Raw genomic sequence first — 14,470 nt, forward strand, 5'->3', positions numbered from 1 at the left:
GTTATAGATTGGATGGCTGTGTCAGGTGGGGTTTTTTGAAACTGCTATAAATTTTAAGATGTTTGATTAACTGAAATTAACACTGAAGAAGGGACATTCCCGAAAGCTTTGTTTGTTACTAATAAATTGAGCATTTTTCCATCCATTTGGCTTTCTTTTTGATCGAAAATAGTGGAAATTGGTGGAATTTAACTGAACTGAACTTTGTACTTTGTATTAACAACTAGGATCATACCATATAAAATTTGAGGGGACCCATGAATGGGTAGAAAGCATTTAGGAGCTCCATCTGTCCATTAGTAGTACAGGGGTCAGTCCTGGGGTGAATTTTTCGTTTCCCATCCAAAGATTGCACTTGAAAATGGACAGGGATGAAATTTGTTTTATTTGGATGGGAAATCCGTTCCATAGTAGTGTGCAAAATATACCTTTTTCTCCAAACTGTTTTATTCATGTTGCAGAAGAGGTTTCAGTCCTTAGACTGAATGTTTCTGATGCCATTTGACTTGCTGTTGTGTAGTAAAATCCTTCAGTAATGGGCAAAACCAGGCACAGGTCACCTGTTCCCTGTAAAATACTGAGTATAGTGTTAGGGCTTTGAGTCAGTCCACGTAGGACATGTTGTTTAGGCCTTTTATCTTTTTAGTACAGTATTTCTGTGGGCATTCCATTTGTTGCATGTTTCTGGACAGGCATATTCACTGACTGCCATAATGAGGACTTAGTAAAGGGGAATAATGACTTCTGTAGATCTAGACACAATCCTGTTGTTTATAAGCTGTGCAGTATAAAAGGACTTTTTTACAACAGTAGACACATGCTGGTCAAAAGTTAGGTCACTGTCCACATAAGTTCCCAAATCACGAACTGGGTTAACTCTCTTAGGGCATATTGTCAATGTGGTAGCTCCCTGGTGTATAGGACTTTCCATAGGATACAACAATGCTTTTTTTTTTTGGCATTTAATTTCAGACCATGATTTTGACACCAGATATTTATTTGAGACGAGCCTTCCTACAGGATGGCTAAGTCATTTGTGGATTCAGTGACTGCCCCTATCTTGCAGTCATCTGTAAACTTAGCCAGCCAGAGGCCTTTGAAATTGGCTTTTACTTCATAAAAGTAGATGCCAATCAGGAGAGTTCCCAGCACAGAATCCTGGGGGACTCCATTGGTGACTGGTCTCTTTTTGGAGGTAGCTTCCCTTATTTTGATTACTTGCATCCTATCTACAAGCCTGTTGGCAATCCAGTGGGTGACATGGGGGTTTGTTACCAGTTTATTTAGCTTTTCTGCTATGCCTGAGGTGGGAATTGTGTCAAAAGTTTTGACCAGGTCGATATATGCAGTGTGTACCATTTTTTCCCCTCATTCACTGCTTTGGTGATCTTTTCAAAAAAAATCCACCAGGTTTAATAAGCATGACCTGCCCTTGATGAACTCAAACGAGACAGATCTAGTGTTTGGAGGTTCTTTGTGTTCCTTTATCCTTCTTTAGAAATGTATCAGTAGATGACGTGTATTTTATGATATGGGCTTCACTGCACACTTCTTCAAGACACTACACACCAGATGTGATCTCAGGGTCTAGGCCATCTTTTGTGGCCACCATCTTTTTTTTATTTTGTCAGGGTGTCACACAAGGTTTAGAGCTGCAGGCTCAGTCCCTTTGTTGATGTGGATGAACTGGATTATCTGAGGAGGAAAAAGTTTGGTACTTACCATAATGATAGATGTCCTTTTATTTATATGCTGTAATACCCAACACATGAGGGAGTCCACCTCCAGTTGACTCGTATGTCCAGCCATTTTGTGCGAGTTAAAAGCTACTTAGAAGGTACGTGCTCGGCCCGCAACACTCAGCGTACATCGACCATAAACAGATGTTGGATATAAACTGGACGTCAGCACGTATCTACCTCAGAACTTCTCTGCTGCCTGTTTGACTACCAGCTCTGGTCATCACTCGTTTGGCAAAGTTGCCTTGTGCTTTGCCTGTGCTCAGATAAGTACCCCCATATGGTTTTTTTTGTTACCTTTTTTGCTGCTGTATTTCTTATGAGTTAATCTCAGGTAGGAAGGGCAGGTGTTAGTGTGGAAGGCAGATTCCACATAAAGACTCGCCAAGCTCTGTCTGTTCTACCTAGGCCCAGAACACGACCATACGTCGTGTGAAGTATGCAAGGCCTTCATCCCTAAAACTCTTAGAAGCCACCTTGCTTCCCTTAGATTGTACTTAGAGAATCAGTTTCTGAAGCGCCTTATGCGGGCTATGGATGGGGACGACAGGACCTTTGGAAGATCCACAATCCAGGAAGGCCAGGAAACCTAGGCCTGAAACTATGGCTGCTCCCTCTTCTCCGGGTGTTCCTCCCGAGGCTGATGAAGGTCAGGAGGCTACATCAGAAATGGCAGAACCTCTGTTGACGGGTACCATGGCGGAAGCCATTAGGGAGACTGCCAGTATGTCCCTGAGGGAAGCGCAGGTGTCTGACCCGAGCGCCAGGAGGGAACCATGGCTTATTTCAGAAAGCCCACGTGGGGTTACTCAATTTGTGGTCCAAGAAGACATTCTTTCAGATGTTGTGCAATGTCGCCCGACGTCTGCCCCCCCTACTGTTCACCATTTGTTGGATGCTCCTAAAAAGAAGAAATAGAAAGCTAAACATACTTCTCCGGTTTAGCTACCTCTTCCCTCTGAACAAGCCTCTGACTGGCAGGCCTTTACCCAAGGCCTCTTTAATGCCTTCATGGCCTTACATCGGACACCAGCTCCTGTCTAGGCCCCGTCTCCCTCCACTCCTAGAAAAAGGTTTCTGGAAGATCTTTCTTCTGAGGATGAAGTTTCCTCTGGGGATGAATCTCTAACCTACTCCTCTCAGATTGCTTCTCCTCTGAGGTATGCTTCCCCAGAGGAAGAGTTCAATGGAGCAAATTCCCCTGGGGAAGATATCACTTTTGGGGAGACCATTGTGCAAATGAAAGATTACTTCAAATGAGAATTCAGTCAGGTCTCTGAGACACAAAAGTGGTATTATGACATTTTACAAATGGAGTCACCTAATCCCTGTGCAGTCCCCCCTGTCCAGCCTGCTTTTTTGGATGCCTTTTTGGCTGCTTCCAAATCCCCAGACTGCCAAATTCCTGCACCTAAATGCCCTGACCGATTCTGCAAAGTGCCTGTGGATGCTAAGTTCCTCTTCAAAGCTCCATCAGCTGACCCATCCACCATTTCTGTGGCTGCTAACAAAACTTTGAAATTGCTACCCTCCACTTCCTTGCTCCCCTCTGATAAGGGAAAGTAGGATTATGGAGAGGCTGGGCAAAAAAGTTTATACTTGGCTCTGTTGACAGATGCCATCAAGCAAGTTGGAGAGTTACCAGACTGCCCTAACAAGTCCAAAATAGCTAGCCGTCTTAAATCCTGCAGCCAGGTAACCAGACACTCCATAAAATGTAGTTACAACACAGTGGAGGCATCTACCAGGGTGGCTGCTTCAGGGTTAGTACTAAGAAGATATTCTTGGCTCAGGTTGCAGCCTTTGACAGATGATATTAAAGCAAAACTTATTTGGTTCTGCAGCTGCTGAGCTCTTCAAGGCCCTTCAGGAAAAGGACAAAGAATTACAAGACCTTAGGCACATCTTTGTATCCCCGGTTCCCCGCTTCCAGATGAACTACCCAGTCAAGACAACCCAGCCTTTGTGAGAAAGCCTTCTAAACACACCTCTTCTAAAGGGAGAAAAGATACCAGAAAGCAGTCCCCCTCCAGATCTTCTATTCCTGCATAAAAGGAACCCTTTCTGGCAAAACCTGGTAGCATGTGACTGCCAGGCCCTAAACCCATCTACCCATGTCTCTCTTCGCCTATGTCTGTCCCTTCCAGCTTGGAAACAGGTTATCCAGGACTCTTGAGTCCTTACCATTATCAAACAAGGTTATTTCTTGACCTGGGAATCCAGACCACCCTTTCGAGGTACCCCCCCCCCCAAGACCACATGGCCTTCTTTCCTCCACTTCTGCATTCCCTGCTATCCCAGGGAACCATTGAAGAACTGCATCCAGATCTATGGGGGAAAGAAGGATTCTATTCTAGAATTTCTCATCCCCAGAAAAGAAGGTCCTTGGAAGCCTATCATAGACCTATCACATCTAAACACCTTTCTCAAGGTGCCTTCCTTTTCGCATGCTGACTCTTCATACACTCCTTCCCCTGGTTCTCCCTCAGGCTTACATGGTGTCCTTGAACATAAAAGATGCCTACCTGCACATCCCAGTCCACTCACTTTTCTGGAAATTCCTTCATTTCTGTGCGGGTTCTTCACATTTTCTATTCAGTGCTTTGCTATTTGGTCTCTCTATGACTCGCAAAGTATTCACAAAATGCTTCACCCCAGTCATAGCCTTCTGCAGAATGCAGGATATTCAGATCTTCCCTAACTTGGACAATCTCCTCATTCAGACTTCATCCCCAGGGTTGGTGCAAGAAGAGCACCTAAACTACACGATGACCCTGCTAAAGGGTTTGGGGTTCACCATAAATCAACAGAAATCCTCTCTGACCCCATCACAGGACCATATATTCCTCAGTTGCAGGATACTCACAGCCCAGATGATGGCCTGCCTGCCCCCAGACAAAATTCTGACCCTCACCACTTACTTTCAGGACTGATTTCACTACAGTCTCTGTCAGCTGAGATTCGTGGCCTCCACCATCCCCATGGTAGCCCTGGCAAGGTTACACATGAAGAAATTTTCAGTGGTTCCTGAGAACAGGCTGAAAACAACACATTCATCCTCTAGAGTTTGTGGTTCCCCCTCATGCCCTGTTTAACAAAAGAACTAAAGAAGTGAATTTCACAGATTTCAAAAAATCTAGGCCTTCCTCTTCCAAGCCTTCCCCCCATCCAGGATCTGTACATAGATGCATCAGACATGGGCTGGGGACAACCGTAGGGAACTGGAGAGTTTGGATCCCTTCCCAGTTGAGGGAGCATATCAACATCATGGAAATCAGGGCCTTGATTTTTGCGCTACAAATATTCTTGCCCAAACTGTTACCAGGAGTGCTGAGATGGTATACAGACAATATCATGGTCCTCTGGTACATCAACAAGCTGGGGGGGGGGGGGGTTGGGCACAGTCCTACATTCTTTGCCGATTGGCTGTATGCGTGGGAGATTGCTCAGCAGAACCAAGTTTCTCTCCTGGCAGTCTACATCCCCTCAGCTCAGAATGTGATGGCAGACACACTAAGTAGGTCCATGACTCAATCCCACAAATGGATGTTACACAGGGATGTATTCTTGGACCTGGTCCATCGATGATCCTACTCCTCAGTTAGACCTGTTTGCCTCCCTCATGAACAGACAGCATCCCAAATACTGCACCAGGATACACACCCCTCTGGCTTGGAAGGTGGACGCTCTTGCTTTTCCTTGGAAGGGGATGTTTGCATATGCATTCCCCCCCTTCCCTCTTCTTCTGAAAGTTATACTGAAAATTCAGAGAGAATAACTAAACATATTGTTGGTGACCCCCTTTTGGCCATGGCAGCACTGGTCCCCCCTTCTCTATCATCTAGCTAATGGTAGTCACAAGTTACCCCTTAGGATGGATGTAATCACACAGGAAAAGGGAACTTTCATGCACCCTCAGATATCCACCCTGAACTTAACCCTGTGGGTGATAGAGCTTTGATTCCCTTTAGACACTTTTAGACTGAGGGCATGCTACACGTTATTCAGGAGGCCAGAAAACCCACTACCAGAAAATCATATTTATCCAAATGGAAGAGGTTTTCTGTCTGGTGTCTAAAACATAGCTTACAACCACTGTCTGCGGAGCCACCAGTGAGCATATCTTATCTGTGTGAATTGATGAAAAGTGGCTTGTCTTGTCATATTCTTCCATCAAGGCAAATTTATTTGCCATCTCAGCATGTTTACCTTTGACTCCTCCCCTGGCTTCCAGGTTGGAAGTCAAGCTTTTTCCAAAAGGGGTTCTACAAATCAGACCTCCAAGGAAACCTAGCCCTCCCCCTTGGGATCTTAATTTTGTGTTAGAAAAGCTTACTTTAGCTCCCTTTGGGCCAGCTAAGGACTCTTCTCTACAACACTGCACATGAAAACTGTCCTCCTTTTAGCTATCACCTCAGCCAGAAGGGTCTCTGAACTGTAGGCCCTTATGGCATTTCCCCCTTTCACAGTTTTCTATTGGGACAGGGTTTGCCTTTTTACCAACCCAAACTTTATGATCAAGGTAGTGAATGAGCTGTCCTTGAATCAGGCCCTCTATCTCCCTACCTTCTTTCCTTCGCCACAATCCCCTAGTGAAAGGATCCTCCACTCTTTGTTTGTGCACAGGCAGCTCAGATATTATTTGGCTAAGACAAAGCCCATCCATAAGTCAGACAGGCTATTCATTTCCTATCAGCCAAGAGCCTTGGGCCATCCTGTTTCCAAGCAAACTATTTCCTCCTGGATTTCTAGAGCCATTACCTTCTGCTAGACAGTCAATGGGAACATTCTGCCCTTTCCAGCTAAGGCACACTCTACCAGGGCTGTATCTTCATCTTTGGCTTTCTTTAAAGGTTTGGATACAGCTTCCATTTTGAAGGCAGCTACATGGTCCCCTCTGATACTTGTCTGATGTCTGGAGACTCACTTCCTTCAGGCTGGTGCTTGGTGGAATTCAGTTCTAAGGTAGGCAATTGCTGATGTCCACTTTATACCTAGAGTACATTTATGACCGACATACGCCGAGCATGCGGGCTGATGCATGTGCCTTCACAGTAGCGTTTAACTTTGGTAAAATGGCTGGATGTGCAAGTCAGACGAAGGTGGACTCACTCATGTTTTTTTCCTCCTCTTACAGACTGTTGCCTAACCATACCAACCTAGTCAATGTTACCCCATGCCTTTAAGAGAGGTATGGGTTATATTCCTTGTTGAGACAGACAGCACTGTAATGATTTTCTTTTCAGGTGTCTGTAGGTAATCCACTGGCAAGCTCAGTCTGGAGAGGGGGAGAGGTGTGTTGTGGGAATAAGCAGAGGAGCTTGAGCTTAGTTGAAAGCCTGAAGATCCTGAGTCAGTGATGCTTGCAATCACCAGTCGTAGGTAAGGACATACAGTTGAGATTTAATCCTGCTGTGCTGGAGGAAGGGGTATACTTCATGACGTTAGAAACATTGCCTAACTGACAGCTTAGTATAATATTTGTTTTGTGGGCAAGAACTAAAAGATCATCAATGGAAGGTTATATTCAGTTTTGGGAATGGAAATATTACAAAGGCTCAAAGGGAAGGTGGATAGACAAGATAGGAAATCTTATATTATTAGCCGGGCAAGTGGTTTTACTGATAAACTTGTCAGTATGTTATGTAAAGGTTAAGACAGGGTCTAGAATAAGACAACTATATCTCTGTTCTGTTACATTAAGGATTGCATTATTCATGTTATTTTTTTAACAAGATTGGTGGGGGTGGGGGGTAGCTAGCTTTTGAGGATAGACATATAACCCTGGATTTATTTGGGTTGATTATTAGTCTGTTGTTAAATATCCAGTTAAAGGTAGTGAAACTAGTCTGCATGGACATAACCTTGTATGGTGAGTCATTATTCATTTCCCATGCTTTTTCTTTTCTCAGTGAAAAAGGAACTGGATGGATTGAGTAAACACCTAAAGGCAACCCCCTGGCATTCCTGAATCAGTATTGGAGTAAACTTTCTCTCTGTAGTTTTTCATACCCTTTCCTTGACATGTTTCCAAACAGATTGGTGTATTCTGTATTTTCTTAGCTTCTGGAGACACCTAACTCATTGAGAAGGCACTAATACACCTTTCTGTACCTTTCATTTTAGTTTAAACAGGGTGATTTGCTCTGCTTTGTTACTCATATTTGTAAACATGAATTTAGTTTTGTTTAAAAGTTGGGATTGATCTTCAACCTGTGGGAATACAGCTCCGTATTGGATCCGAGGCAGCAAAGATTACTAGCATCAGCTCTGAGCTCCAGACTTGTCCCCTTACCCATAATACACCTCCCTTGCCTTCCATCCCCAGATCTCGTTTGCTGCAATTTATGAAAGCATCGTGTCTCTGGAGCTCCAGTTAGCAGGGTATATTCTTGGATTGTAAGTTTAGTAAATTTTGTTTTATTAGCTGTTTTAGATTAGCGTAGGTACTCTTTCTCCCCTCCCATCACTTTGGTGTCATGTGTAGGCTTTTAGTCGGTGTTAGATAGTGTAGTTTTCCTGTGTGCCCCCCCCTTCTAGTCAGTTTAGTGTGTGGTGAGTGGGTGTGTGATAAAGTTTTAAGTGGAAAGTGTTTTTTTTTTCTTTCCCTAGTATGGCTGAAAAGCTTATTTTTAAATGCTGCACAGTGTGTGGCCATAATCTCTCCCCAGCGGAAGGCCACACTCTGTGTGTACTGTGTTTAGGTGTGGCCCACCTTAATGCTGACTGTACTATCTGTGCGGGATTCAACCCCTGCCCTTTGAAAGACAGAAAGGCCAAGTTGGCCCTTAAGGGGCTTCTTCCTGCCACTGATCCTCCCTCCTCATCCTCGGCTTTATTCATGGTGGCTGCCTCTCCCTTCCCCTCTCTCCCAGGCTAGGACTCAAACTCCCGCTTTCTAAGCCTGTGGTAGCGGAGCAGAGGAGAGGTAGAGAATGGGAGAGAGAGAGTCGAGGCCAAAAGAGAACAGGAAGAGGTCTCCGGACCTCACATCACCCAGTAAATCTGCTCAGATCCATGACTCCCCTCGGCTCCGATCTCAGAAGTTCTCCCCGATGCCGGAGGAGGCATGCCCAGTATCCCGGGCCTCAGCTCCCCGACCAGCCAGGTCGGAGTCTGTAGCCTTGTTTCGGTCCACCCGGTCTCTCTCGGACATGGATCTGGATAAGATGATGAGGCGCTTTATCCGTACGCAGATCCAGATGGGGGGGGGGGTCTTGCCAGTTCCCCCTCCCTCAGGAGGGGGCAGCTCGCTTCCCTTTTTTCAGCCTATTACTCCTTCCCCAATTCGATCTTCGACTTTGGAGTTCTCGGATCCGAGGTTGGCCTTGGTCGGGGCGTCAGCACTGACTGTCCTCACGTCCTCGACACCGGCAGCTGCCTGGAGCATCTCGGAGCCAGAGCCTGGGGGTCGGATCTGAGGGAGTGGAACCTTTACCATCGGCTCTGATGTTGTTGGTCCAGGTTCCCTCTTTCGGAGCTCCGGCCACTTCGGGTTCGGCTGCGGTTCTCACATCGGACCCAGGGTGACTGGCCTCTTTATTTTCTTCACAGGAGGTCCGCTCTCCTTCGGCATTCGATGTGGTAGAATGGGTCCTCTCTGTCAGATCGAGGCCCCTGACCACCCTCTCAGGCTCCACCCAGACCCCCCCGGCTCTGTCTACGGTCCCAGTCATCTTACCAGAGGGACAGCCCATGCCCAAAGGGCTCCAGACGGTTCCCCCAGAGGAACAGATTGCTTGTGAGCACTCCCCGGAGAGCCCCACGGGAGATGTGCCTCGCAAGCATATGTGTAAGAGGAGGCACTTGGACTCCCCTTAGTCCCTAACCGAGGACACAGACTTAGATGAGGGAGAGGGCTCTCCAAGGTCACCTCCCGACGATGTCTCCTTTAGAGACATCATGGAGATCCTGCTCCAGCGGGAAGGTTGGTCTGCCTCCAAGCCCCTCCTCTGATGAGTCTGTGTTTCTGTAGGCCTTCGGCACGGGCCCGTCTACGTCTTGGGTGTCACCCCCCCCCCCCCGCAAATCCTTTAGTGAATTTGATCACCTCGCAGGCATGGAAAGAACCTGATACTCTGCAGCCAATCCCCAAGCACCCCGATAAGGTTTTGAGTCCTCCTATAGACAGGCCTTTGTGGAACAAGTGCTCTCCTGTGGACGCCATGGTGGTAGCAGCAGCCATGAAGAGGGAACTATCTCAGGAAAGTTCCTCGGTCCACCCTCCTGACTTGAGAGTCTCAGATGATAGACCGGCTAGGGAAGTGGGTGTATGCTTCAGCTACCTTTTCAATAAGGGCGCTGAACTACTTGGCCCATGTTACAAGACTCCAACGCGACCTGGTGAAGGAGTTGGAGGAGTCTCCACCCAAGTCCATGTCGCAGGAGGACAAGGCTTTGTTCTTCGCAAAAATGACCCCTTTGAGAGCAGTATCGAATGCATCCATGTGACTCCTCTCGCATGCAAAAGAAGGAGCAGCTAGGGTAGCTGGGTCCAGCGTGTCCATGAGGCATAATGCCTGGCTCGGGTTGGGCCAGTTTACCTAACCCTTTAAGGCATCCTTTGCCAGTGCCTCTTATGACAGCTCGACTCTGTTCGGTAAGACCGTCAAGGAGATGCTAGTCCAAAGTGAGAAGGACGGGACGACACTGTCTGCCATTGGGATCTGCTTCTCTAACCCTCAAAGCTTCTTTTCCCGGAACCAGAGAGGGCAAAAGAAGATGTGGTTCTGGAAGTCTCAGTATTCCCAGGGCACTCAGGGCTCTTCTTCCCCCAGAGGCAGAGGGGGACAGAATGGACGCCGGCCCAGAGGCCGATGGGGTCCGCGTAACTTTGGGTCTTGAGAACCTTTCTTGGACAGAACCAGGCAGCAACCCTGAGGGGTTGCCCTACTGCTCTTTCTAGAGGCAGTCTGGGGACAATTGTCCTTGAATCCAGCAGATTGGGAGTCCATAACGACAGACCACTGGGTGCTGCAAATCATATCCAGAGGATATTCTATCCCCTTCGTGGGTTCTCCAACTCCTCCCAAACACCTCCCGGACGTTCCACCCATGCAAAGGGTGGCAGCAGCATAGGAAATGTCCAAGCTGCTAGGAAAATGAGCCATCGAAACCGTCCCCCCAGATCAGTATTGTGGGTAAAGGGAGGAGTCTGGAGCTCTGAGCTGATGCTAGTAATCTTTGCCAGCTCGGATCCGATATGGATCCGTATTCCCACAGGTTGAAGACAAACGAAGTACAACTACTCAGATGGAACGTTACGGTGAGTACATAACTTCTTTTTTCAGTTATTTTATTTGTTGTGCATTCATTTATTTTTTTTATTTTACGTTGTCTTTTCTGTTTACAGATGTGGACTCCGCCTCCCTTTACTACTTTGTGTCAATGGCTATGCAGAACTTGTGTGTGTGTGTGTGTGTGTGTGTGTGTGTGTGTGTGTGTGTGTGTGTGTGTGTGTGTGTGTGTGTGTGTGCGTGCGCGCGCGTGTCCATGGCAGTAGTAATTTTGTGTTTACACCTAAGATTTTAACTGGTTTCAGAAAAAGATCTGTGTTTGTAGATCCTGTTCTGTCATAGAAAGTTTACATAACCGTATTACTAGCCATTTTGTTTCTTGACAGGTGTATTAGCCTGAGTAAGGGTGGCACTGATTGGGATACTGCCATGTAGTTGTTTATGCTTTACTTTTACACTGGTTCTGCTGAAGTAAGGCAGTAAGACCACCAGCTATCTGTCCTCCTGTTTTTCTTTCTTCCTGTTGTTTTTTTGTGGGGAGGATGGACTGTGTGCAAGCCCTGGATGGCTTTGGAAAAAAGCATTCTGAATGCCCTTTATTTTCAGTATATATTATTAACTTTCATCACCCTCTCACTGGAGTTCACTTTTTATGCACTAATCTATTTCAGATAATGTTTGTTTAATATGAACTGGCACTAAACATACCCTAGTTTTTTCATTACAAGAACCAACTTTTATACTTGCTAATATAACGTGTATAAGGGATTTGGGCCACTTTCAGTGAATTCAGTTGTGGGAGACATTTGTTGGCTAATACAAGGGGTTGGGTCTATTGGAGAAAACTTGGCCAAAAGCTACGATACTTTTACAAGGTGAGTAAGCTCTAGACATATATTCAAAAATGTTTCAAGATCAAGGAAAATTATTTGTTTTGCCATTGGCTTTTCCATTTTAGTTCTGCTACTGTGGCAGTTGCATCAGAAATGTAGTCTCATTTTACTAAAATAGAGCAAGATAGCAAGTATTCTGTTGCTGTAGAAAACTTGCTTTAATATGGGTTTTGTGAGTTTCATTTTCATCTTGCATTTGATCTTTCACATAAACAATTTGCACATGTGAAGCTTGATACTTTAAAAGCGGTGTTGTACTGTTACTTACTTAGGTAACATAGTAGCAGATAACTACATTTGTATTCTGTGCTCCTTAACATTTTATTAGTACTCTCACATTTATCTTTACAGTTGTCCCACTGTTGGTTGCGACTACTCTGATATGTCACTGTCAGATCTTGTACCAGATGTTGCCCTTAAAAAAGCCATCGAGAGTCGAAACAAACAACGAGAGAAGAAATAATTTTGAAAGAACATTTTGTTACCATTGTGTTTGCTTTCTTTCTGTAATGTTATAGAGCATTACTTTTTTAAAAATGCATATTACTTCGTACATTTTTCAATGATTTATAATCATAAACATTAGATTCTACTGTTACAGTTTGAAACAAAAATGTTACATCATTAAAAATCAGTCTTTTTGGAACATGGTGTTATTTATTTATGTAGAAAAAGTGATGTGTTAATTGCTGACCTGTTATTTATGTCGAGTAGCAGTTTACTCCAGCTTTGATGTTATCCTCATTAAATTGCGCACCATGTAATTGACTTTCTCCACATGGAGGCATATTTAAGAATTTCTTCAGATATGCATTAGATATTAATGGATAAATTAAGGGCATACAGTTGAGATTTAATCCTGCTGCGCTAGGAGAAGGGGTATACAACATGAAGTAAGAAGCATTGCGTAAGTGACAGCTTGTTTAAAATAGTGTATTGCAGGTATTGTAATTCAGAAATGAAGAGAAATTATGTAAAATTTCACGTGTACATCATTCATTCATTTGTACGTTCTCTGATACCCCCTTTATCCATTTCAGGCACACAGGAGCTGTATCCTGTCCTAGCAGTCGCTGAGCACATGACTGGGAAACATGCTGAATAGTATGCCAGTCTGTAGCAAGATGCCTAATTGTGCACTATCACACACTTGCATACATACAAACACACACAGACATATCCATCTACAGGCAGTTTAGAGAATTACCAATTGACCTACAACATGTCATTGGAATGGGAGAGGAAATAGCAGCACACCTGAAAATATTAAAATGACACAGGGTGAACAAATTAGTGTAACTAAGGATATGATTTTTTTGAGCTGTGGTACAAGCTCTGAATTGCCCAGCATAGAAAAGCCTTGCTGATTTTTATTCTGGTGGCTGCCAAAAAAAACCCAAAAAACAATTACTAGAAGATGGAAATCAAAGTCTAAACCACCCATATTGGAAGTAGTGAATATAGTAGCAGAGATAAAAAAAGTGGAAGTGGAATCTTTACAAAGGGTAGGAGGAGCTTATACAGAAAAGAAGTGGAATTGTGGGAACAATACATCCAGTAATGTTTTGGAGGAGGAATGAGGTTAAGGGATGGCAGGACCTGCATGAGCTATATAATGTTTGATTGACAATAACTGTATAGAAGATTATATGTGGTATGTAATGTTTGTAACTGAAAATGTCAGTATGGTTTGTTTTCATGTATATAAATGTATGATTGTCTGTGTAATAAGTGATAATTCAATAAAGAGTTTTTGTTTAAAAAAACTAAAAAGAAATCTATTGACTGCTTAACATTTGGTTTTTCATAAAGATTTAAACAAGCACAAATTGAGAACAATTCTGAATATACATTGTTAGTTTTATAAAGTACTTATTTTGGTTAACATGTAGTTTCATAGTCAAAATTCACTAGATTTGTCACATAAAGTCCTTAATCACTCTGACCGTGCAAAGTATTTTCACTTTTTTTGACATGACTGAGGAAAGGAATTATGAAATAATAGTATTGCTTCTTTGTTTATAAGAACACAACATTAAATTGTCCTAGCAGAGAACTTTCTTGTTATGAATCAGAACAACTTAAGAGGTGTCTGGTTTTGTTTTGTCTTTGAGCAAAGTACTTGCACCGACCTTGTTAAAACATTGTCTTATTTGTATCACTTATAAGAATTGGAGAAGTTTGGTGATTGATTATATTATTTCCACCGTATCATTTTCTGGTATAATATTTAAGCAATCACATAAGAAATTTACATGATTGCTTAACTCACTTAAGTATACAAACAGTGAAACTGGGAAGACTTGTCAAACACGACTTTCCTGATCATAGAAGCTGTAAAACTATTTTAATTGAACTAATTGCTGCTTACTTACAGAAATGATTGTGTCTTTCGGCTTTTCCCGGTTAGGGGTCGCCACAGCGGAACTCCGGTCCGCTAATGATTGGCAGTAGATTTTCACGTGCTGGCTTGCCGGGCCTAATGCACAATCTTCAACAAAGGAACGCCCATTCACGCATGTCGACACACAGAAGACGCTCTAACTGAAAATCGAATGGGCAACGTCTAACTATGAGGCGACAATACTATTTAAATCAGTGT

The 14,470-nt window shown here is 44.2% G+C and overlaps 1 protein-coding gene across 1 annotated transcript in view; it reads left to right on the top strand.

Moving 5' to 3' along the window:
* NSMCE2 (NSE2 (MMS21) homolog, SMC5-SMC6 complex SUMO ligase) overlaps positions 1-13,547 on the top strand; it is a 1,433,635-nt gene extending 1,420,088 nt beyond the window's left edge. Inside the window, exon 7 of the mRNA XM_044066603.1 lies at positions 12,220-13,547. Coding sequence (XP_043922538.1) covers positions 12,220-12,331 — 112 coding nt within the window. The 3' untranslated portion in view covers positions 12,332-13,547. The remainder of the gene's footprint in view (positions 1-12,219) is intronic.
* The last annotated feature ends 923 nt before the right edge of the window (positions 13,548-14,470 follow it).

The sequence above is a fragment of the Protopterus annectens genome, chromosome 3.part1 (assembly GCF_019279795.1).
Source record: "Protopterus annectens isolate FY-2018-M chromosome 3.part1, PAN1.0, whole genome shotgun sequence".
Lineage (NCBI taxonomy): Eukaryota > Metazoa > Chordata > Ceratodontiformes > Protopteridae > Protopterus > Protopterus annectens.